The sequence below is a fragment of the Halichoeres trimaculatus genome, unplaced genomic scaffold (genome assembly GCF_033239565.1).
Source record: "Halichoeres trimaculatus isolate MK-OKI-2021-1 unplaced genomic scaffold, fHalTri1.1 fHalTri1_scaffold_3, whole genome shotgun sequence".
Lineage (NCBI taxonomy): Eukaryota > Metazoa > Chordata > Actinopteri > Labriformes > Labridae > Halichoeres > Halichoeres trimaculatus.
The window spans coordinates 2,706,126-2,732,252 of NW_027437181.1; the positions used below are offsets into that span (position 1 = coordinate 2,706,126).

The 26,127-nt window shown below is 38.0% G+C and overlaps 1 protein-coding gene across 1 annotated transcript in view; it reads right to left on the reverse strand.

Moving 5' to 3' along the window:
* Positions 1-26,127, reverse strand: part of luzp2 (leucine zipper protein 2) — a 305,954-nt gene that overhangs the window by 64,995 nt on the left and 214,832 nt on the right. Inside the window, exon 6 of the mRNA XM_074665597.1 lies at positions 23,738-23,800. Coding sequence (XP_074521698.1) covers positions 23,738-23,800 — 63 coding nt within the window. The remainder of the gene's footprint in view (positions 1-23,737; positions 23,801-26,127) is intronic.

Sequence of the window (26,127 nt, forward strand, 5' to 3'; positions counted from 1 at the left end):
GAGTCACAGAGTGTGTGAGAACGATGATGAAACTGTAAAATATCAATCCCGAGGTCAGACTGGTTAATGTCTGTGCAAGTTTGTTCTTGTAAGGTTTATTATTTATCTGCTTTTATGGATACACAAGACCAGACACACAGAGGATGCTGCGGTGCAGCGGAGTCTGCAGGGAGTTGGTCTGTAGAGATTTAAATACTGTTGCAAATGTTACATACAGGAGCAATTTCAGTTACTTTTTCTCTTCAGGATTACCGTGCTGCTGAGGGGGAGTCAGGGTGTATTAGGAGGAGATATCAGAATGAGATGAAGAAGAAGCTCAGACTCTAATCACTGAAATAAACCTGCAACCAAAACAAACTCTTTTTCTTTTGCTTACTTAAATCTCCTGGATAGACTTTTAAGACAACTTTTTACAGATCTAACTCTACAAGGTAAGGTATTTATCAACAGTTAGGTAGAGCTATGCTTTAAAACATGACAACAAGCTAACTTTGTCAGTTTGTAGCGTAGTTTAGCAGCTGCTATATTTCTCTCTCCTCACAGCCCGGTGCTCTGAGACGTGTCTGTAACGTGTAACGTTAGTGAATCCTGGTTCTGTCCTACCAGAGCTCATCTACCAACTCCAACCTCACCAAGCAGAGCTAACGTAACCTGGCTCTTCATTTTATTGATAGACTCTCAAGTTTGAACAGACCACTGCAGAATAACTGCTGACTGTGGGTTGGAGGCTACATTAGCACAAACATACAAGCTAGTGTTTTACCCCTTAGCTTGTGTTTTACACCAAAGTCTGTCTTTAAGCCTTAAGCAAGTGTTTTAGCCTTTAGCTTGTGTTTTAGCCTTAAGCTTGTGTTTTAGCCTTAAGCTGGAGTTTTAGCCTTTAGCTTGTGTTTAAGCCTTAGGCTGGTGTTTTAGCCTTAAGTTTGTGTTTTAGCCTTAAGCTGGAGTTTTAGCATTTAGGTTATGTTTTAGCCTGAAGCTGGTGTTTTGGCCTTTGGTTGGTGTTTTAGCAGTAAGCTAGTGTTTTGTCTTGTGTTTTTGCAGTAAGCTAGTGTTTTAGCCTTTAGCTTGTGTTTTGGCCTTTGGCTGGTGTTTTGGCCTTAAGTTGGTGTTTTTTAGCCTTAAGATGGTGTGTTAGCCTTTAGCTTGTGTTTTAGCAGTAAGCCGGTGTTTAAGACTCTGGCCTATGTTAAAGCCTTTAGCTGCTGTTTTGGTTGTTAGCTTTTGGTTTTGGCTTAAGCTTGAGTTTTAGCCTTGAGCTTGGGTTTTAGCTGGTGTTTTTGATTTAGGCTGGTGTTTTGGCCTATAGCCTATGTTTGAGTTGTTAGCTTATGTTTTAGCCTTAAGCTTGTGTTTTAACCTTAAGCTTATGCTTTAGCCTGTGTTTTGGCATGTAGCTGGTGTTTTTGCCTTTAGCTTGTGTTTTAACTTTGAGCTTATGTTTTAACCTTTAATCTTAAGCCTGTGTTTTAGCTTTTAGCTTGTGCTCTATCTCTCTCCTGTTTCTCTTTCTTCTGCTCTTCTGTCCTTTTTCTGTCTGACAGTTAGGCTCCAGTGTCCACCATCACTACAAAATTAATCACAGAAATCGTTTTCAGCAGAGAAAAACACAGATCTCTCTTCTCTCTGCTAAACTTCATCAGCCGGCGTGGTGTTGCCATAGAGACTTAGACGTGCTGTAAATCACTCCAGTCCTGCTCAACCTGACTGTAAGCTCAGAAGTAGCATTGAGGAATATCCTTTATTGGTGCTGATAATCTCATTTTAAAGTGTGGATTAGGATCAGGCAAATATCTAGAAAGGAGACTTTTCAAGATCACTTAGAAACTCCTCACAGGGACTTGGACAAAGCCTCTTGTATCAAAGCTGGTCCAAACCAGCAACATGACCAATCCTGCACATGTTGAAGAACTGTTTTAAACAAAAAGTCTCAGACTTCATTTCAGCACTCCAAAACATCAGTATTAAAGAGACTTTCTAAAAGAGAATGTGGAAATAAAATCCTGATGGTTCAGTTTGCTTTGTAGCTCATACAGAATCATCAGTATTAATCTCAGTCTTTTATCAAAAGCAAAAGAGAAACTTCTCACAGGAGCTGGATAAAAGGCAACAAAATACAATGATTATAATAAATACAGATGATGAATACAAATATGTTCGCAAACAGTTGCATCATTTCACACCAGAGAGTTGCTTTAGCATTCATTAGCATTCATGTCTGGGCATTTTTTTCCCTTTTCTCCTCTTAATAGAAACATATTAAGGTCTTAACACTTCCTGTTAACCAGGAAACTTTGTGGCCCAGGTTTTGTATCAGGGGTTGGAAATAGTTACAGAGTGGAGAGAGCTTCCTGCTAAAGTCTGGAAAATGATCCTAAAACTGAGGCTGAAAGGCGTAAAACCAAGAACAGTTCACTGAGCTCAGATGAAAGTGCAGAGCGGGTTGATAAAGGTCTAAAAATGACTGATCAGGAAAGCGGCTGTTGTGGGAATTGGAGTTTGTTGTCGTGTCGTGTTATAGCGTCTGGGATCACATGCAGCAAAGAGCTGTGGGTGGATTTGAAGCCCAGCCGTCTGCTTTAAGTGACTTGTTTCTGCTCTTTATGTAATCCATGTTTTGTTTTGTACTCTTTAAACTCTGAATCGCTCTACGTATGAACACTGCTGTATAAACAAGCCTGCTCTGCAGAGTCATTAGTATTTTACGACTGTTACCTCTAATTTTCACAAGCCGCTGGCATTTTTTTCTTTCCCCTTACGCTCTTTAAAATCTAATCGCTGAGGCATTTTGAATTCTCTTAATTCAAAGTGGAGCACGTGTTTCTGATCCTACGAGAGCCAGCATAACTAGGTCGTAGTAAGATAATGATTTATTTTTAATATCAGCATCTAAAGGTGCTTGTTTGTCTGAATGTAGATGAGCTTTTTGATTGTCGTGACTTTCACAGGAAGACGGGATCGATGACGGGAGTTAGAGCTGAAGTTGGACTGATGAAAGCGATGACGAGTGCGACAGTGAAGCCTTTAAGGGTTTCTCATAATCTGTGATTAATAGCCTGCTGGATGCAGGACACTGAGTGTGAACACAACTTAAAGGTAGGGTCTGCAGGGTTTTCTTAAAATATAATCAACTTTTACAGGAATCATCCTGCTCAGTCGTCACTTCTGGGATCTATACATGTGTCAGTGTCTGTATCTGCCTTGAACCCCCTCCTCTGCCTGGATGTTGATGTTTCGGTTGTATCTGGACATTTCTGGATGGAGAGTAAACGTGGTAACATCAGCCAATCACAGAGCGCCCAGTGCAGCCCGTGCCCAAGTGACTTCGCGTGTTGATTAGCCAGTGGAAGAAGCTAATCAGAGCAGCTACGATAGAGGACGTAGCTAGGAAAGTGAAACGAAACAGCATCCTAAACGAGATTGACGCTTGGCTCAACTTTCACTCTCTTTTGGAAACTTAGAGAATAGCATAGGATGAAGAGTGACGTGAGTTAGCTTTCTGCTAACCAGGTATGTGTCAAATATCCATGACTAGCTTGTGCTAACATGCCAAGTCAGGTGTACAGCTTTAGAGTCTCTTCCACATAGAAACAAGATGCTATAGGTGGTTTCTTGGCTAGTGAGTGAATTCACGCAGTCATGGTCAGCGGCAGGGGGTGTGTGCTGCCGCTGGCACTGATCCAAGGAGGAGGAACCCAGTTTAAATGTTCAATCAGTCAGTCAGTCTTCATTTGTATAATGAAAAATCATAACAAATTTTATCTCAGGACCCTTTAAATAAAAAAAAATCATCAGGTCTAGACCTGTTAATAAAATGTTATTAGCAGAAACCAAACATCAAGACAAGATCAGGAGTCTGATCTCATCTTAACCCACCATAAGTACAGGACTTTGCAGCATTTAGCAAGTTACAATGGAGAAGAAAAACTTCCCTTTAACGGGCAGAAACCTTGTTGAGATAAAACCTGCATTTTGTTTTTGTGGAAATGGGGGAAGTCAACGAAGAGATCTTTAATGAATCTTTTTTTGTTGTTTTTTTGGGAACAAAAAAATGAATAGTAATATGGTGTGTCTTTTTAATTTAATTTAAATCTATTTTATTTGATCCTTTAATTTTAATTTTAATTTAATTCAATTTTATGTATTTTTTTAATTTTAATTTTACTTTGTACTCAGTGTTTTGTAATTAATATTTTGTGAGAGAAGGGGCAGACATAATATGAACCTTTCTTCTTTCTTCTCCTTTTCATTCATATATATATATATATATATATATATATATATATATATATATATATATGTGTGTGTGTGTGTGTGTGTGTGTGTGTGTGTGTGTGTATATATAATATTTTTTATTATATATATATATATATATATATATATATATATATATATATATATATATAATAATTTATAATTAAATATATAATTTTTGTGTTAAATGTTATATATTTGAAATGAAATAAAGTAAGAACAAAAATAACTCCTTATCTGAAATTCTGTACATAAATATTATTATTATTTTCCAAAGTGATTTGGCGACCCTCCAAAAATCATCCCACGACTCCCATTGGTCATTGAGAATGGCTGAATTAGAGGATGGGAAAGTCAATAGTAAAACTTAAATTATTCCAAAAATAATTATTCCAACAACGAAACACTACAACCCAATTCTGTGTTTTTATTGTTTTCTCTGTCGAGCTCTCGCCACTCTTCTTCCACTCCAAGCAGCTTTGTGCTGAAAATATGAAAATGGATCCACATTTTTAATAAGCTTCAAAGTTTTCTCAACTCAAGCCGAGGTAAAGCTGAAAGTTCTGTTTCAAAGCTGTATCAAAAAGTGTCAAAGAACGGAGAATCTGACGTCTTTACGATAGAGCAAAGTTAGACAGAGTTCGGTCTGGTCTTCAGCAGTTTTGTCAGGTAGATGAGATAAGGTCAAAGCCTGAATAAACTGATGTTTTCATAAGCTGCTGGTGTTCTCATGTTTTTAAAAATGTTTGGTCATCCTTTGTCGCCCAGCACAGCAGCTGTCAAAGCTTCCTGTCGGGAATCACGACCAACAACAGGCTTTTTATTCTTACAGAAAAACATTAAAGAAAAAAAACATTTCTTTACTTTGGAGCGAGAAAAGATCTGTTTGCTGTTTACTGTCTGCGCTCACAGCTCACAGCTCACAGCTCAATAAATCCTCCTTGTTGGAGAAAAACATCAAGCTTTATGTTATGAAAAAGGAGCCAGGAGCAGCCGACACTGAACCACGGAGCGGCTGCTGAAACCTGCAGCCTTCCTCAGCAGGCGTCTGTATCTGCATTCACAGCATCGCAGACCTGCTGCGTTACCTTCCCGGTTAAACAGATTGCTCTATTTGTGAGGTGTGTCTGATTGGCTGAAGTATGAGAGCTGAGGTAGACCAATGACTGGCAAGCAGCCAGGGCTTAGCTCAGTCAAGTATATATTTTATTTCAATCATTTCAGTGGGGGTAATTTGATTCATTGGATACGGACAGTGGATGTAGTGGAGCAGCGGAGTGATATGTTTGTTTTATTTATGGAGGAGCTGGCGTCTGCTGCCTGTGCACACAGTTAATAGTATTGTGGAGTATATCACTGAAGCTGGGGGCTCACAACTCCCAAAACAAGGCACTATCAAAGCACAGACATCAAACATTAATGTGAAGAAGCTGAGCTCAGATTTCTGATTCCTGAGGCTCGAGTCACTCCACAATGAAACACACTTCTCTAATCTTACACTAAAAATGAGCAAAGGTGTTTCTGCTGGATTATTTCTTTGTTTTAACAAAGATTCTTGGTACTAAATCCAATTCTGTTGTAAAGTCTGTTTACTCCCTTTAAACTGTGTCACATTGTAAGGAACATGTATTTTTTGGGTGAGCTGCAGAGCTGAGATTGAGGGTTCTCTTCTCCGCCAATGCCAAACAGTTTGTTTGGATTTGTTTGATGGATTGAATGATTGAAACCTGGAGGAACCAGAGATACTGGGTGTCTGGGTGTAGCAGGAGCTTTTACGTAAATGACCCGTAAGATTCAAAAATTTTATCATGGGTGCAACACATAACAGGCGCCGCCCTGTTGGATATGGCTGCCTTTTGCAGCAGCTCTCTCTTCTTTGTCCGTTTCTTGTAATTTTTCATCTCTTTTTCATAATCTCCGCATTTGGAGTGAATCATTTCTTCGTATGGCTCATTTGTTGGTCATGGATAACCAACTGGTTTTGTCTTCGGTGATATTTTTACTACTTTTGCTCCTGTGTTTGTCTGGAGATCCTTCATGTAACCATGGCTGCATTGTTTACATGTGAAATCAGCTGTTAGCAGCCTGTAGCAGGTCAATGCTAACTGGTGCTAGGCCAGATGTTTCCCACAAGGTGAGGATGACGTGCTGGTTCTCAGGTGTGAGCTAAGAAGTGACGACATGGACCTGTCCTTCCATCCATCGTTATTGGGAACGTAAGATCTATCTCCAATAAGATGGACGAGCTAGCTGTGCTAACCCAGCAACAGAGGGAATACCAAAAGGCAGAGTAGCATCATGCTATTCACAGACATGGCTAACCGAGCTAACACCAGACACCAAGGCCACATTGGAAGAGCTTCACCTGCTGTGAGCTTTCTATACACTTGCTTACTTTTGTTTTTCTTGATTGCTGCTGTGACATCAATTTTGTTGTACTTGTTACAATGACAATAAAATTCTATTCTATTCTATTCTACATGCTCAGCTCCGCTGCTCACCCAATAATTGCACCTTCCTTAAAAATGTGGCTCCATTTGAAAGAGGATGAAACAGGCTTTCCAACAGTATTAGATTTTTTGCCAAGTTCTGTTTCAACAAAGAAATAATCTACCAAACACAAATTTCCTTATTCTTCATGCTAAGAGTACATGTCTCTCCAGATGGGGATGCATATTCAGGGAGTTGTATGATGAGAGCAGATGATTCACAACAGCCAAAATGATCTTCATTTGGGGAACTGTTGTACAAATGCAGAAATTATGCAAATTGAAAAACACATGCACGAGATAAAAACAAACAGTGCAGAAAATCCACCGCAAATACTCTGAGAACTATTATACACACCTAATAACAGAGGTCAGGGTGCTAAGAGGCATGGCTTTTTTACAGAATATTTTTTGGCGCTTCATTTACAAAACTCTTCAGCTATTGCGTTTGTCTTCATCTCTGTGCATGTGTTCTTATAGTTGCATCATATCTACTTTTTGACTTATTTGCAGTGGCTCCTTGTAGCTTTAAAAAATATTATTGCATTAAGATTCTTTTTTTATTTTCTTACAGAGGGTATTGATGATTTAAGACACTGACACTAAATAAAATCCTGTGTTAACATTTAGTTGAACTAAATCTTCATCCCATCTGTCAATAAAGCCTGCCACCGCTCTACTTCACCTCCTACAACATCAACAGCCCACCAACTTTCCATGCACCTGTGGCTAACCTCAAGTTTTACAGCCCTGGGAAGATAACTACATCTACAAAAAGACTAATCTGGAAGAAAATACTGATTCTAATTCTGTGAGGATGGATTCATTTAACTGACAACATGGGGCTTAATATACATGAATGTTTTATGGCAAGATATTTCTAACCATTGAAAAGTTAAGCATAATGATCAATATATGTTACAAAATAAAAAATACTTTTTTCATTTATCAAAAAAAGTATTAATTATCATTAAAATTTTTACATATTTTTTTCTTTTCATTTTTTCTTTCTTTTTGAAAATTTCAGAAATTGAGATCTTTGCAAATTATTTAATATCAAAATCCTTTGAAATGTTATAAAATAGCTGAGATTCATTAATTTTATTATTTCATTCCAACTTTTTTTTTAAAATTAAAAATTAAAAATTTTCCAAATCCTTTCAATTGTTATCAATCAAATGAGATTAATTCATTTAATTTTCAATTTTGATTTTTATTTATTTTATTTTTATTCTAACTTTTCTAACAATTTACTTTAATTTTTATTTATTGTATTTTTTATTCCAACATTTTTTAATTTTTTTTTTTTTGCCAATTTATTAAATTTCAAAATCCTTTGAAATGTTAAACAATAATTCAGACTCAAATGTTATATATTAACATATTTATTCCAACTTTTTAAAAAAAATTTTTTTTGCAAATTCATTAAATTTGAAAATCCTTTTAAATTTTATTATCTCATAATACATTTATTTATTTATTTTTGGTTTCAACATTTTTTGAATTTTATGCAAATTTTCTTAATTTCAAAAATTGTTTGAGTTATTTGCAAATTTATTTAAATTTCTTTTTTTAATTTAAAAATTACATGTGCAATTTTATAAACTCAAAGAAATTCTCATTAAGATTCTTCTTTTCCAGATTTCATAGATTTTTTTTACAGTGTACTTCTTAATTATGAATTGTGTGAGTTATCATGATAAAGTAGATTTTGTGGCTCCTGAATGACTTTATCACAGATGCGCTGAGGCAGAATTGCTCCTATGAACGTAAAGGTTGCAGACCCCTGTTCTAGACAATGGTGAAGATGAAGCCGGTAACAGCCTTCATCATGAAGACACAGACACAAAGCACTGATCAAAAGTGTGTCATCCTATGTGAGCACACAGCATTTGCTCTGTCATCAGGCTAAGAGTGAATCATACTTTGGAGTTGATGTATTCCATCCCTTTTGTTAACCACAGCCTGAAGTTCTGCTCATTTTGATAAAACCTCCTTTAAAACATGTTTATGGATACCTATGATTGATGGGGGTCAACTCTTTAGAAAAATGTGATGTTTCTGATTTATTCCGAGGAGTACCGTCACTTTAACAGACAGCTGTGACCTGTTTCATAGACCGATGATCAGCCCTAAAATACACAATGAAGTGATGTCAGGCTGCCCCGTTCAGAAGTCAGCGTGGAACCAATAACACAGAGCCATTCACCTTGGAATCACATTACAGGAAATCTGCCAAATCCAGCGTTTTATAATTTATCGGCAAACGGTTCAGGTTACTCCATGTTCCCATTAAATCCTGATGTAAGAATAAAAAGTAATTCAAGTCATAACAGATGTGAAATATTGAAGCGGAACAGCCTTCTTCATCCCAATGACGACTTTCAGCAACCCCGTAAATTTTTCAGAAGAGAAAATCGGTGATAAATTCACACTGAGGAGGAAAAGATGTGCAACAGTTTAAATGGCAGCTCTAATGCCACGAGTCGCTCTCCTCCGCTGAACGGTCTTAACCTTGACTTTGACTCAGGTTTTTCAGAGCTTTCAAGTGTTTCCCCTGGGGATATCGCTGTCTGCTTCAGAAAGGTTGCATGAAATTTCCAATGAAGCGGATAAAGAGCAGATACGGAGGATATGTTGGGCACACAGTTCTGGCCGCCGTAGCTGGAGCATCAATCTGACCAGCAGCAGAGAGCAGAGGAGGTTCGTCTGCAGTTTGACTGAACAGGGGAAGAAGTCACAGAGCCGGGACTCATGTTGAATAATTCAGAAACTGACCCTTTCAAATGGAAAATCAGATATGTATTGCCTTGCTTAATTATTTATTCAGACTACTAAACACATGTGCTATGATGTATTTTCCTACACATGTCTGATTCTTTCTTAAGGTCCTATTTTGCCTTTTTATGGGCATCTGTCATTGTGCAGTGCTGTGATGTTCCCGGTGAACACTTCACAGATTGGGACAAAGCAGAAACCTCTGTCTGAGATAATTAGGGATGGGTACCTTTCACATTTGTAACGATATGGTACCACTGACCCAATTTGTTGAATAATAAAATCTCAGAGTTTTCAATTTAGCATATTTATTCTTTGGTTGATAACTTAGCAATGCTGTGTTCATGTCCTGCATGGAAAATCACCTACTCTTCCACTCCCTCACAGTCACAAGGATGCGTTTAGGTACCTAAACATTGTACTGTTTGGTTTTACATGAATAACATCATCATCACAATAATAATAATAATAATAATAATAATAATAATAATAATAATAATAATAATAATAATAATAATAATAATAATAACAATAATAATAATAATAAATAAATAAATAAATAAATAAATAAATAAATAAATAAATAAATAAATAAATAAATAAATATTCAGACCTGCTAAAAACTGCAGAGTCATATTTTGGGTCCAACTTCAGAAGTTTTGAAAACCATGCCACACCATTTCACCAAAACTAATTTTTACATCTCAATAAATAAATAAATAAATAAAAAATACATATATAAATAAAAAAAAATAAAAAAAATAAAGGAATAAAAATAAAAAAATAAAAAAAATAAATAAAAAGACTGGTACCAAAATGATAAATAAAAAAAAAAAAAAAGAAATTTAATTAAAAAAATAAAAACAACAAACGAAACAAAACAAACAAACAAAAAATGTATAAGTTGAAGCGAGGGGGCTCAAAGACAGACAGAGGTTAGGTTGAGTTTAGCATTCCTGATATGGCCCCTGACAACAATAGTCTTCAAAACTCAGCTTCAGAAACAGATGGATGATGTCACAGAGACTATGTACATATATCAAACAGTCTGTGATTGGGATTAAGGTGAAACACTAATCAACACATTGTCACCACTACCTCCCTCTCACCTGCTCCCCTCATATTTACAATAGACTCAAAAGTAACATGAGTGTCTATTCAGAGCTATAAGACTTTAACTAAACCCCAGTTTTTATTTTTTCTCTGGTCAGTGAGAGATGGTAGATGTTCAGTTTCAACTGCTAGCAAAAAACCTGCACCTGTAGTTCATATGTGGGCATAAAACGATTCCCAAAATCTATCAAACAGTCATTAAACCTGCTCACTGACTCGTCTTCATCTATATTTGTGCAGCTCCTGGAGACTCTTTTTGCTCAGTTTGGTGCTTTTTACGACAATAAAACACAGAAAAATAGAGATTGTGATATTTAAAAGCACATGGCATTGAGAAGTATCAAAAGACTCTACTTTTAATTTAGAGTTTTGGCTACTTCTTGGTGGTTGGTGGAGAAAATTAGCATAGCTACATAACGTCTTTTAATAAGGACTCTGTTGTTCCATGTCTACTTTGGTAATGGGATTGACAGATGTGTTGGAAATGGGACTGAGGGGTATGATAGTGGTGCAATTGTTTATATACCATTTATTTATGATTCTTTTAATTTGTTGGTTCCATTTTTTCCCTTTTGTAAAATTATGAGCACTGCTTTGGCTCTTCAGGTGTTGGAGGTGGAGCTACGATTGGATGGTGGGAGGTTAACAAGAAGTTGTGTAACAGAAGGCAACTGCAGTGGTATTTATTGTCTCATGTATAATATATATCTGCTGTTTTAAATTATCTTTATTAACTGTTTGCTTTTATTGATCGTGTTTTTAAGCTTGTACAGCACTTTGTCAACTGTGGTTGTTTTACAATGAGCTATATAAATAAAGTTTGACTCTGACTTTTATAAACAGTAAATAATGGGTCGTATAAGGAGGAACGGGGGTTAGTAACAGCAGCCTCTCCTGCAGCAGCCTCACAGACCTGTGAGGCTGTTTTCTGTCCTGTTTAAATGGACTGCTGAATTTGTGGAGTGTTTGTGATTGGTGAAGTGAACAAACACACAGCTGAGTCAGACCCGTGGCTGCCTGCCAGCTCTGCTCAGCCTGTGATACATTTTTCTTCCTGACCCATCCTCATTCAAACGGTCATGTCTGAACATTTACGGTTTCACTATTGTCTTCCCAAATTGTTTTTGAGATTAAGAAAGAAAAAAAAGGAAGACATTGGCAAGGACAAGTGCTTCCATCCATCTCCCAATGAAAAATCTCTCTGGGGTAAAAAACGCAGCCATTCTTAATGGTTTGAAATCCTTTTAGTGCAAACAATGACATCCTTGAATTGCCTTCGCTGAGGCTATGGCAACTGGGATAACAAGGCCAAGAGTCAATTAGCTCTGCTAACCTTTTAGCAGCTAATGGAGGCCAAACTGCTCCAGATGGATGAAATGAGTTTGAACCAACTGACCAACGAATTAAAAACGGCACAAATGGTTTGACCAGTTTCAAAGCCTCACAGACCCACGAGGAATGAGGAGTGGTAAACATAGTTAACGTAGAAAAAAAGAAGGATCCTATTAAAACCTGAAGGACAGAGGTTAAATCAATTATCCCCTGAATGGCAGTGAGATCAAGGTGCTTTTCTATCTGCATTTCCTTTTATTTCTGCTTCGTGTTCTTCTGAAAGGCTGCGTGGTGTTGGTGGGAACTGTTTCCTCGCAGCGAAAAGGCTCCTGGTTCAATCCCTCACAGCCAGGAGCCCTTCTGTGTTTGCATCATGCTCTCCTGGGCTCTCTCCAGACACTCCTGCCTCCACCCACAGGCCAGCTGGTGGGATTAACTGGTCACTCTAAATTGCCTGTAGGTGTGAGGATGAGTGTGAATGGTTTGTCTGTGTGTCAGCCCTGTGACAAACTGACTGTCTGGGTGTAGCTCACTTCTTACCCGATGGGATCTAGCTCACCAAAAGACATTTATAACCATCTCTGGCCTTCTTTTTACCCATTTCCAACAATTTATATAAAATTTAACTTATATTTTCCTTCCATTCAATTTCACCTCTGTAATTTCTGAACTCTTTTTATGCTCTTTAGCTTCTGTATTTATGGAATTGCATATGGAACTAAAACTTTGACACAGAAGAAACAAATGTGGGGTTGGCTACAGCTCTGAGACCCTGAATGGGATAAGCTTTGGGGGGATGATGAAAGTCTCACAGATTTTTACAGAAACTAAGACAAGTCATCCTTAAGACATCCAACACAAAAACAGCAACTAAATTGGTGAAACCTGGAAAATTCAAGGCTAAAAGTCCTCAAACACTCTCATAATAGTCTGACGTTGAGAAAATTGCCTGTTTATAATCTCTCTCATGTCGTATTTTCGACCACTTATCTGGGTCCGGGTTGGAGGGGCAGCAATGCCATCAGTAAAGACCAGGGGCCCCTGTTCCTTGATACTTCCACCAGCTCCTCTGGGGGGATACCAAGGCGTTCCCAGGCCAGCAAAGAGATACAATCTCTCCATCATGTCTTGGGTCTACCCTGGGATCTTCTCCTGGCTGGGCATGCCCAAATCACCTCCTCTCGATCCGGAGGAGCAGCGGCTCTCCAACGAGCCTCTCCCATATTTCTGAGCTGTGAACCCTATCACTACCCTGTGGGGAACGCTCATTGCAACCATGTGTATCCTCAATCTTGTTCTCTAAGTCACTACCCACAGCTCATGGCCATAGGTGAGGGTTGAGAGCCTTGGCCTCTGGCTCAACTCCTGAACTGGTACAGTGTCAACATCACCGCCAACTAGGGATGTGTCATATTATTCCATGTACGATAATACCAATATGATTTATTTGAGGACATAAATGTATCATTTCACAATATTTACAGTGCAGAATGACGCAGGACGCTCCCTGCTGTGTACAAAACAACAATAGCCGAGAGTGAAAGTAGCACGGCAGCATCCACTTCGTCCTCACATGAGGATTTAGAGCCTAAAAGAGGAGCTGCCTCAGTGATGTGGAGGTGGTTTGGCTGAACAAAGATCAGACATGCAGCAAAACACATTAAATCGAAAATGTGCAGGAGAACTATTACGTTGAAGGGTGGCAACACCACAAACATGTTCCTCCACCTAAAGCTGAAACATATGGCTGAATACAACCAGGCTATGAAGACACGTGAGGAGGACGTGAAAGCTACGTTATTATCATGTGGTCGAGCCAAACGTCCAAAATCAAAATTACACCTATTTCACACATAAAGTGTGAGCACCGCGCCTCACAGTGCCACAGATTTTGGGCCAGTTCATACTGGATGCGTCTCTGGAGGGCAGCGCCCATAGCAGCCGGATGCTGGGATCACGGGATCACAGGAGAACCACATGTTCTTAAAGGAATGCACCCATGACAATGAATTTCATGGTAATTAATTAGCATGTTAAGCTCATCTGGTCCTCCCCAAACTTCAGCTCCTTGAGTCCATACCTTCTCCTTTCAGTTGGTGTCCTTATAGAAAGGATGTGTTGTGTCATATAGAGTGATGAACTTTTCCTCCTCCAAAATGTCAGATTTTCTCTGGATCTGATCTACGGACTGTGTTTACATTTCAAGCTTGTGTAGTAGTGGGAAATGATGGGAAAAGTGGCTTCCATACTGTGTGTGCAATAAAAATGCTGTTGTTAAGAAGTAGCAACCACTGAAAATAAGTTGTTGTTTTTTCCCTCATATCACTATCCCAAATTTCATCAAAAAACTGTGACATGATTTTAGGCCATATCGCACACCCCTACTGCCAACGTCGCCCCAATCCATCTGTCAATCTTGAACTTCTCCACTTGGGGCAAAGACTCCCCCGGACACCGAGTGAGCAGTCCACCCTTTTCCAACTGAGAACCATGACCTCAGACTTAGAGGTGCTGATCTTCATTCCGGCTGCAAACCACCCCAGTGTGGTTTGCAGCCCAGGTCAGTGTTCGTCAGTGTTCGATGATGCTAATAGGACCACATTATCTGCAAAACGCAAAGATGGGATCCTGAGAGCCCCCAAATGTGGCTCCCTCTGCCACTTGACTGTGCCTAGAAATTCTGTGTTCTAATAAAGTGATGAACAGTTAGTGACAAAGGGCAGCCCTGGTGGAGTCCAACCCTGACCAATGACTTGGACTTCCACAATTCTACAGTTTCATTTAGAAGACGTTTTTGTCCAAAGTGACGTTCAACACAAGCAAGAATTTTGACAGAAGAGAAAACCTTAGTTAGTGTAGAATACTCTAGCCTAGAGCTGGGTCTGAGACCTTGTGACTCATCCTCCTCTTGAGGACAAAGAGGAGAAGTCTCAGATTAAGGATCTAAGTGTTCCCTGAACAGATGAGTCTTCAGACATCTCTGAAAGTAGAAAGGGACTCTGTGGATCGTATAGAGTTAGGGAATTCATTCACCATTAGGGAACAACAGAGGAGAAGAGTCTGGCTAGAGATTTGGAGCCGCGCTGGGCTGGGAGCACCAGGAGTCTTTCACAAGCAGAGAGTAGTGGGCCAGAAGGAGTGTAGACCTGGATGAGGGACCCCAGGTAGCGAGAGCCATTTTTGTCAGTGTTTTGCAAGCCAGAAGTAGAGCTTTGAATTTGATTTGAGCTGCCACTGGAAGCCAGAAACCAGAGATCGAACAATCAGTGTCAACAAGACCAAAGAGTCCCTTTATGACACATAGACCTGAAGTCTCTTTGATGACACCATAACCATGGGACAGAACCAGGATTCAGGTTGGTTGTCTTTGTGTGTCCGAATAGAATCCAGTTTCTTGTGGACTCAGTCAGTCACAGAGGATCCAGGATGTGTTGCATGTCAGTGAATCAGTGACTTTTAAACTCATCCCTAACAGCTCTGTTAACACACACACTCTCATGTTCTTTCATCTGAATGGTTTCCACCACATAACACCGATTAGCAGCACAAAGCCTGCTCTCCGCCTCACACAGCCAGTGAAAACCCAACACAAGTTTAAGCAGCTTTCTAAAAAACGATTACCACACCAAATGAAATGTAGTCCAATGCACAGAGGTGGAATTCCCACAGCCAATTTCCACAAGACGAGCACACAGATCCGGCCCATAAAGGGAGGCTGCTGATTACTCGTACAGAAACCTTTGAATGTATCATTGGCTGTAAAAGCAGACTGTCTGTGGAAAGTTTATCCAAGTCCAGCAGAAACAGATCAAGTCTGATCTCAGTTCTTTGGACACAGCATCAAAAAGCTTGTTTAAGATTCAAAGATTTTATCACAAGGATTTTTTATTGGAAACTCTGACTCACTGAGCGAGCAAAGACGTCTAGACTGGGGATATCTCTACATGAGGGGAATACAAAGGAGCGTGATAACACCAAAGCTTATTGAAGGTTCAGCATGTCCTGAGGGGTTAAAGGTCAACTTAGGTGGGCGTCAATGTGTCTATTTCAAAAACACAATCAAATGTACAATACCGTATAGACTCCAATATATGACTCTGATAACTAAAATTCACTTTGTTTTAAGAAACTGTTTTATTGAAAAACAGAGAAAATGATTGCAATTATAAACAGAGACTGCTTTCATTTTTGGCTCTAAATCCAATCCCTAAGATCTGTTTCAAATGTAATTCTAATGACAGCTCTGGTAACACGTATGCCTTTGTTACATGTTTTAATAAACTCACACAAACACCTGTCAGTATCTTGGAACACTGTAAAAAGTGATTTTGCACATTTGTTGTTCTAACATATTTTAAGTCACTATGACAAAAGCTTAATGATTACTGTCCACGTGAATCAGAAATGTACGTTAACTTGACAGTGAAAGTGTTAGGATAGGAGTGGGAATAAAACACACCCACATTGTCATGTTTCTGTTATGTTTATATGCAGCACTGTAAAAAATTACACTGTACAATAACGGTGATTTACTGGCAAACCTGCTGCCAGTACTTTACTGTTGTTTGACACCAAAGAATTTCTTTGTTGTGATGGCATTTTGTAACTGTAAGTAGGGAGGAAGTACAGTGAATATGAGACCCTGCTGTACATTGATATGCTACACTGTTGGGAGCACAGGCCGTCTGTGCTCCACAGCACAGACAGGCTGTCTGTGCTCATCTGCACAGACCGGCTTTCTGTGCTCTATACGGAATAGGACCATGTACTCAATGAATTTACAGTGAGGTTTGGTTCTCTTTTTTTAACACCAGACAAAGTAAAAAAAAAAAAAAAAGTTGAATGATGATGTCTAAAGACAGTATTAGGAGCCATATTTTACCCAAAAATGCACATCACATGTAAGTTAGTTTATAAGATTTCTTCAGGGGATCTGAGATCTCAACTTTTTTCCAACTCAGCTTATAAAGAAAGACTAAAATGGAAGACTTGAATTAAAAAAAAATATATTGTTTTTTGAAAAAGATTCATAATTTCAAATTGTTAAAAAAAAACATCCTGATACTTTGATACATTGTGTTTTCTCCCATCCCTAGTGGCAAATCTTAGAATTTTTCTAAATTTGGACAGTTCCATTTTTTAATTTTATTTATTTATTTATTTATTTATTTATTCATTCATTCATTCATTCATTCATTCATTCATTCATTCATTCATTCATTCATTCATTTTTTGACATTTTTTGACATTTTTGTAAATTTTCACACTAAAGAAATGAAATATTTGAGATTTTGAAATTTCAATTCTTTATGAATTTTGGAAAAAAAATTGTTTCAAATTTTTGGAAATATTTTGAGATGTTTTGAAATTCCAAACTTTTTGAGATTTTTGCAAAATTTTCTAAATTCTATTTTTTTTTTTTTTTTTGTGAATTTATTAAAGATAAAAAAAGGAAGACATCATATGTACAGTTTCATGAATTTAAAAATCTTTTGGTTGAGATAACTGTTCTCTAGAGTTTCATACACTCAATGGTCTTTATTGTGAAGATGAAGTAGATTTAGTGGCTCTTTAATCCAGGTGGGCTAAGATTAAACAGCTTCTATGAAAGTAAAGGTTGCAGACTGCAGACCCCTGAGCATGTGTCAATGGTCAGTTAAAGCCCTTTTATGGACTGTTTCAATACAGAGGCAGGGTGCATGCCGGCTCTGAAATGCTCGAGTTATGTTTAAACTCCTCACTCACAGACGCTCTTCTAAGAGAATGATGTTGTTTGCAATTTCCTGCTCTGGTGCCAGTTGTTTTGCTGCTCCAGTATCCCTTTCTCCCTCTGTCTGAAGTAATTGTGGTGTGATTACAGGTTCAGTGTGTAAGCAGTCCCATTTAAACATAAATAACCTTCCAGGATTAAAGGAGGTGCATGGAACAATGCTCCTCTCACTGATTTACTTCAACTTTTATAGCCTCCAGGGGGAATTGGAGACAGTGACCTGGAGTGATCCGACTGTCTTTGAGGAAATTCTTGTAGCTACTCGCTCCCTGAGGACCTTGAAGTCTACCTGCCTTGATAACAAGCGCTGAGACAAGAAAGGCAGTGGACAAGAACAAATCTCTGTCTTAAAGAGTGCTGAGAGTGAGATCTTATCCTCTGCGAGCTCAGAGCCAAGCAGTCATATTTTATCTGCGTTAAAATGATTTCCTTCTGCGATGCTGCGAATCTGGCTCAGTTTAGGCTGACCAACAACTTCAATCAGGACCTCTTCATCGCCTTTGTGCTGCTTCCAGCTCGTGAAGGCTTATAATCAGACTTGGCTCCACAGCTGCCAAATGTTCCATCATCTCATCTCTGAGTTTGAATATGTGATGATGGCTTGGATGAGCTTAGCCGGTGAAATGTCGGAGATGTTCAGCCCAGGGATTTGTAGCAGGGCGCAGGCTCGTTATTTTTAACACCAGTTCTCTGCTTCTGAATTCGACCTGCAGAAGATCCTCAGCGCGCTTCAGGGTCGGTGAGACGCTACTTCAACATCAAGAGCTTACAAACAACCTCCACGCACGTTTCTGTGACGTGATTGAAACGAAGCGTTATGAGCTAAAACAGGAGAGTAGATAAAGATTTCACAGACAACCTCTTCTTCTTCTTCTTCTTCGCTGTGTGAGCCAGCCCCAGATAAATTATTCATGTCCTTAAATCTTTAATTCCGCAGTAAAAATAATAGCCCTGAGTTATTGTAACAACACAAACGGAGGTCACAGTCTGTGGCTCCACAGGTCAGTCAGGGGAAGCAGTGATGCTCAGCGGCCGAGGGGCCAGTTAATTATCACTAAAAACAACCTTAAGGTCGTCTTTTCTTTTTATTCGTCCTTGTCTCTTCCTCTGTTTCTCACACAGCTTTCAGGCTTCGCTGGATTTTGTTTCCCTATTCTGTTTTGGCTGCTGGAGAATGAATGTGACTTTGTAAATGGCTCACAAAACAAGCAAGGAGAGTGAAAGGAACTTTTTCTGACAAAAGGAAGCCCTTTATAAATAACATTGTTGAAGAGGTGAAATCCTTCTCCTACTTCTGCACAATAAGGATTCTTCTTTCTGAAGTAATCACTGTTATAAAGAAGCACATTTCCACCAGTTAAAAAAAAAAAAAATACAAAAGAGTTGAAACTACAAGATTAAAAAAAAATCCAAAATATGAAATAAATAAAATTGAAATTTTGAGATTCAAGTCACAGATATTAGAATTGAGTCGGAATAAGTTCAAAAAGTCATAATTATAGGATAATACGTCAACATTTTTGGACAAAAAGTCAAAATGATGAGATAAAAAGGTCTCAATAACGAGCTAAAAATTCAAAATTTTGAGATAAGTCAAATAAATGAGATACATTCATTTTTATATGGGATAAAATTTCATAAATATGACATAAAAAATAAAATTATGAGAATATAGTCATAAAAATAATGAGAAAAAAATCATAATCATGACAGAAAAAAGTTCACAGTGAAAGATTTAATTTCATTGTCATGAAATTAAAAAGTCAAATTCTAAGACTAAAATAATACAAATTGTTGAAATAAAAAGAATTAAATTATGAAATTAAAAAAGTCATAATTATGTGTTTAAAAAAGTCAAGTTTATAAGATCAAGAAAAAAAAAATTAAGAGAAAAGTCATAATTATAAGATAAAAAAATGTGAAATTATTAAAACTCAAAGTCATGAAAAAAAGGCATTAATATAAGATAAAAAGTCAAAATTATGAGATAAAAAAAATCAAAATTATGAGATTAAAAGTAAGAAATATAAGGTAAAAAAAAGTAGAAATTATTAGATAATACATCATTATTAAGGACTAATTAATCAAAAATATGAGAAAAAAAGTCCAAATTATGAGATTAAAAACTCAACACTATGAGATTAAAAAAACAACATTGTTAGAAAAAAAGTCATAATTATGAGATTAAAAAAAATGTGAAACTATGAGATAAAATGGACAAAATATGAGGTGAAAAAGTTGAAAATTTTAGAAAAAGCATCATTATTTAGGGCTAAAAAAAAAAAAATCAAAATTATGAGGAAAAAAAGACAAAATGATGAGATTAAAAAGTCATAATTTTAGTATAAAAAGAACATTATTTTAATTAATATTTTTCAATTTGATTTTTTATGTCATTATTTTGACCATGTCTTTTTTCTTACAATTTTAACATTTTCTTTTTTTACTGTCTATTTTTTTGTAACTGACAGAAATGGGCTTCCATAGTGTTAGCATCAGTCTGAAGGAGCAGTAAATTGTGTCCTCACTGGTTTGAAATTTAAGGGCAGGTATTTAATTTAAGAGACCTACACATCACATCAGTTTGTGATTGGATAACTGCCAGCATGTATAATTGCTTGTCTTCCCCTGAAAATGCAGCTACAGACAATTGTTCTATCGCTCAAAAACCTTGACAACATCCTCTGTCGCATTGATCGAACACGCCTGAGCCGCCTCAGGAGACATCCGGCTCAGGGTCTCTGTGAGAAAAATATCCATCTCCACGTGTCAAGGTTTCTATCCATCAATCTCCCGTCTCCGTCTGCTCTTTGGTGGAAAAATCAGGAAAGAAAAATCAACAGACTGAGATCTGGATGAAAAAACTCCAGAGCTACATCAGCATCACGCTCCACGATCACACTGCACCAACTGCTCTCACCGAGGCGTGTCAGGAGGACACCCGTAGGAGCTTCTGCCGTCTAACATGCTGCATGGCTAAATTACAGCCTGAGCATTGGTCAGCGTGAAAGCAAAAGCAGCAGTTCAAAGCTCAGCTCAAGGCTCCGCCGAGGATGAGCACCTGCTGGATGCTGCTGCCTGTAACAAGTGGCAGCGCGGTTTAAAGCAGAGAAAGAGGGAAAGTAGGTGGCAGCAAAAAAAAGACTCGTGAAGTGCTCTCACTAAAACCTGACGTTCTCAGATTGCTCTGTGGCACCTTCAAAGAGCTCGCTGTGGGACACGAGCTGCTCTGAGATTCAGAGGACACAAAAAAACCCAAGCTAGAGAGAAAGTGATGCTCTCAGCCGCCACACGAGCATCACACTGTAAAAAGAGTGCTGTAGATTTTACAGTAGCTCACTGGCAGCAGAATCTTCAGTATGATTACTGTTTTTTTTTTCCCACAACAATTTGCTGTTTACAGTAATATACTGTAAAGATCTTTCTCAGGCTGTCTGTGCTGCACTGCACGGACTGGCTGTCTGTGCTCCAGTGCACGGACTGGTTGTATATGCTCTATTGCACATACATCTTAATGTACAGCAGGGTCTTACGTCCACTGTGTTTCCTCCTCACTCATGGTTAAAAAAACCATCACAACAAAAATTACTATGCTGTAAAAACTTGGTAAAGTAAGTTCGACTAAACAACAAGATAACTTGAGTGAGTTAAGTTAAATCAACTATATTCATCTGTCTTGTTTTTTACAGTGTGTTTGCACTGGATTTTTGAGTTTTGAGGCCAAATTCAAATCTTGTATGTTTTTGTTGAGATTACTTATTATTCACATTTAGTGTAACTTGAGGGAGCAGAATTCAATCCCCATTTTTCTGACTGGGAGTCGATGACTTCGCCACAAAGCCAAAGCCACCCCTTTCACAAATAAATCACTAAATAATTAAGTTACAATCAATTAATCAACTATGAAGCTAGAGTAAGTAAGTTCAAACATAAATATTAAGCTTTATGGTGAATTTATGTCATTCTCATCCATTTTATTCTTGAGAACGGGGGAGATGGTGGCACATGTGGGGAATTGAAGACTAGTTAAAGACCCTTGAAAATTTGAGTGTGACACCCTGTTCTTTGCTGAAAGCACACTCAAAAAAAAATATGTTTCAGCCTGAGACCTAAAAGTTGAAGTTCTGCCAACTTCATTTAAGGAATGAGACACTTTTTGTTTGCTCAACCAAAATATCACTTTCAGGCCAAAAATTTTAAGTTTTCATTTTTTACAGTGTATAAACAAAAAACCAAGAGAAGGATGGAAAAAAGACGCCTCTCCACATCCTGCGACCTCAGATCAGCAGATGGTCACTAGTGTTGTGCGAATCATGAATGAATCTTCCAATACCTGAGAATCACTTTACTGACTCAAGAATCATGATTCTTCGCCCCAAATGACTCATTTACTGACTCAGTACAAAACTCACGGTAGCCCAGCCCCTCACTCACATCACGGGAGAATGGCTGGTACGTAGAATGGCTCAACTCACAGTGTATACAGGTCATTAACTCACCCACAGTACATACGGGTCACTAACTCACTCACAGTATGACTCAAAGCACATACGAGTCACTCGCCAGCTCGAACATACGTAGAATTACTCGACTCTTAGCATACGGGTTGCAGTTACTCACTCACAGAATGACTCAAAGCACATACAGGTCACTCATGCACCCCCTTCCTCCCCGTGAGTTACAAATCACTCAATAGCTTAATACGTTGCACGGCTCAACTCACAGCACATAATCTCACTCCTCTCCCGTTGGCGCAGACACTTGAGTTCGCAAACTTTTCCAACTTGCAATGTCTCGCCATATCGCTGTCATCTCACATTTATTCTCCTGTCTATGCTGATCTCTCATTAAAACAGCACCGCTGCCACCTATAAATCTCTCTGAAATATAGATTTCTATGCACTTTCTGGGTAACTGACTCGATTGACTCAAATGACTCAAAAACCTGAATTCACTTTGGTGAGTGACTCATTTAAACTCAACTCAGTAAAAAGAATCGAGTTTCCCATCACTAATGGTCACATCTTTGGGGGAACTGAGCTTTTGGCTCCAACTTTCTCCGCCCAAACATCCACAGCTCTGACTCACTTCAACTGGAAACCCACCTTCTCAAAAAAAGCTTATGAGTAACCTCCACTCCTCTGTATCAAACTCATCTTTCTGAATCTTGCACAAAATTTCAAACCTCCTGGACACTCCAGAAAATTCAAACAATTAACTATTGTAATCAAAACTGCATAGCCCCTTTTTCTTTTCATCCACAGCATGAAAACACAGTGATCACATCTTAAATCAGGATGTGTGATAAAAACAGGACAATCAGGCTGTTCATGCAGTTAGAGACAAGATGTTAAAGATATTGTGAGGTTATATCTGCCCATTTCTTTTCATTTACACAAAAAAGATCAAAGAAATGATAATTAAATAAGCAATGACATGTTGGCACAGCTGAAACATTTACTTTCTAAAATAGGAAGTATGGTTTAAAATGTGTTTTATGTGTCATGTATCAATAAAAAATTAATAAAATGTTAAATACTTGCTTAAAATAATAAAAAAAATAAATTAAAAATACCAAAAAGTAAAAAAAAAAAAAAATAAATTAAAAAAAAAATAATAATAATAATAATAATAATAATAATAATAATAATAATATTAATAATAATAATAATAATAATAATAATAATAATAATAATTATAATAATAATAATAATAGGAAATATGAAAGATTTACTTTCTAAAATAGGACATATGGTTTGAAATGTTTTAAAAATAAATTGAATTTTAAATACTTGCTTAAAAATACATTAAAAACACAAAAAGTATGAAATAATAATAATAATAATAATAATAATAATAATAATAATAATAATAATAATAGTAATAATAAACAAATAACACCCATGTATTTGGAAACCCCTGCATGACACACTTACAGTAACAGTATCTCATAAATATCATGTGCTGTGGGAAACAGGATCTAGTGGTTTTACTTCCTTACCTCCTCAGCATAGGCGTCACAGAGTTTGTGTCCCGACAGCAGCTTAGTTTTCAGGCTTTTATTCTGAAAGAGAGCAGAGAAGGAGAGACAGAAGTCATGCCATCGGTTTCTTCCATGTGTCTCACGCTGCGTGTTCCTGCTACTTTTCTCTCTGCCTGATAAAAAAAGAACTTTTGACTCAGCTGGGCCTCGGTTACACCAGCAGGGCATTTGGCCGTCGAGGAGCTCAGACACAAAGTGCTCAGCTGCCTCTTGATTTGAGACGATAGCGAGAGAGGTGCAGACAGGAGGGCCCTGTCTGAGCACCTGAAAGAGCACTCAGGCTCAGAGGCGTCTGAAAGGTCAGGCATGGAGCTCAGGGCCAGACCCCCGGTGAACTTTAAACGTGAGCAGTAAAGCTTTAAAGTCGGTGACTGGCAGCCGGTGAAGTGATACCAATGCAGGGGTCAGAGGGTCCAGCTGTTTCATGCCATTTAAGATGCCAGCGGTAATATCATGACAATACGGCGACCTGAGGCTTTACACGATGACATCATGACGAAACTGTTCAGGTTAAATGAGGAGATAAAACACTGTTTGGACACTGAATGCAACATTTTTATTAAACTTATAGCTGCACTGACTGACTAAGTGACTGGCTGACTGTAAATAATTACAAAGGGTAATCATGGGGTTATTGTGCATTGACGAGAAAACAGACTAAATGAAGATACTTAAAAAAAAAGGGAATTCCACTCAGTTTCAGGCGTTGCATGTTTTCTTTAGTTCCTCATGATTTTCAGCTTAAAACAGTTCGTTCAGGCTGCTGGCTTTGACCAACTTTGTTTCAGTGCACATCTGAATGATTCATTTTCCCTACTGTCTCTTTAAGGCCCAAGCCCTTACTTCAAGCAGAGTCTGCCAGCTCTCAAGGATCCTCCTCCGCTGTTGCAATTCTACATCTTCATCATTCTCATTAAGCAAAGCAATGTTGTATTCAAAATAACAAAAAAAAATTGAATTAGAGCAACATATTTTGTTTCCCAAACATGACACAAAAAGTTTGGAACAAGTAAAAAATTATATATATATATATATATATATATATATATATATATATATATATATATATATATATATATATATATATATATATATATATATATATACATATATATATATATATATATATATATATATATATATATATATATATATATATATATATATATATATATATACATATATATATATATATATATATATATATATATATATATATATATATATATATATATACATACCATGAATCGGTTCATATAAAATCGAAAGGTGCCATGTTTAGGTACCCAAATGCATCCTTGTGACTGTGAGGGAGTGGAGCAGTAGGAGATTTTCATGCTGGACATGAACACAGCACTGCGAGGTTATATTCTCAAGAATAAATATGTTAAATTGTAAATTGAGACATTATTAAAAATAATATTATTACTACATAAACACAAAAAAGTACAGAAAATATGTATTGTTGAGTATCGATACCGATTGCCAGGTACCAGTCATTGGTACCATATCATTTAAAATGTGAAAGGTACCCATCCCTAAAGGGTTCTTCACACCGCTGCGCGGCAACGCGCCGCCTCCAGTCATTTTAATGAGGGACGGGCGGCAGGCGGCAAGCGGTTTTGGCAGAGGCGGTAGGACCCAGAAGCGGTTGCCGTCCACGTGAATGTGCAAAGATTTTCCCCTGCCGCCCGGAGTCCAGCGTGGTGAACTTTCTGGCGGCAGCCGCCTGGAAACAGCCAATCACATCGAAGAAAGAAGAAAACGTGGTAATAGCAGGCTTCGCGGGGCAAAACGAGCAAAGGAGGAGCTAATACTCCAGGTATCTGAACATCCAGAGCTCTACAATACTGCTCTACCGCTGTTCTACGTTTACCGTTTACCATCTACATCAATTTTGATTTGATTCACAGTAAAGGGGTTCGGACTGTGTTTTCCCCTCCGTTTTATAGTCAGTAGTGATGTGAAATTCAAGAATAAGCCATAAAATTTTATTCCTTGGGGGGATTCTCTTGATGACAGAATCATGTCTTTCATGGTCTGATGCACATTACACAGTAAACAGAAACTACTAGGTACTACTCGGGGGCATGTGTTTTTTGAAAAGGGAGTGTTGTGAAGGACTTTTGGGCGGGCTCTGCTGTGACGTTCACCGAATCACCTCTACGTCACTGCCGCCTGTTTCCCCATGCTCATGCCGCGACGGCAGGAGCCGCTTTGAAAAACGCTCTGCAGTTCAGGGGCCTTCGCTGGCAGAGAAGCGGTTTTCGGGGCGGTTACCACGCGGCGGTGTGAAGGGCGCTTAAAATTTCCAGTATGAAACTTGTTGGGCATGAATTTGAAGCATT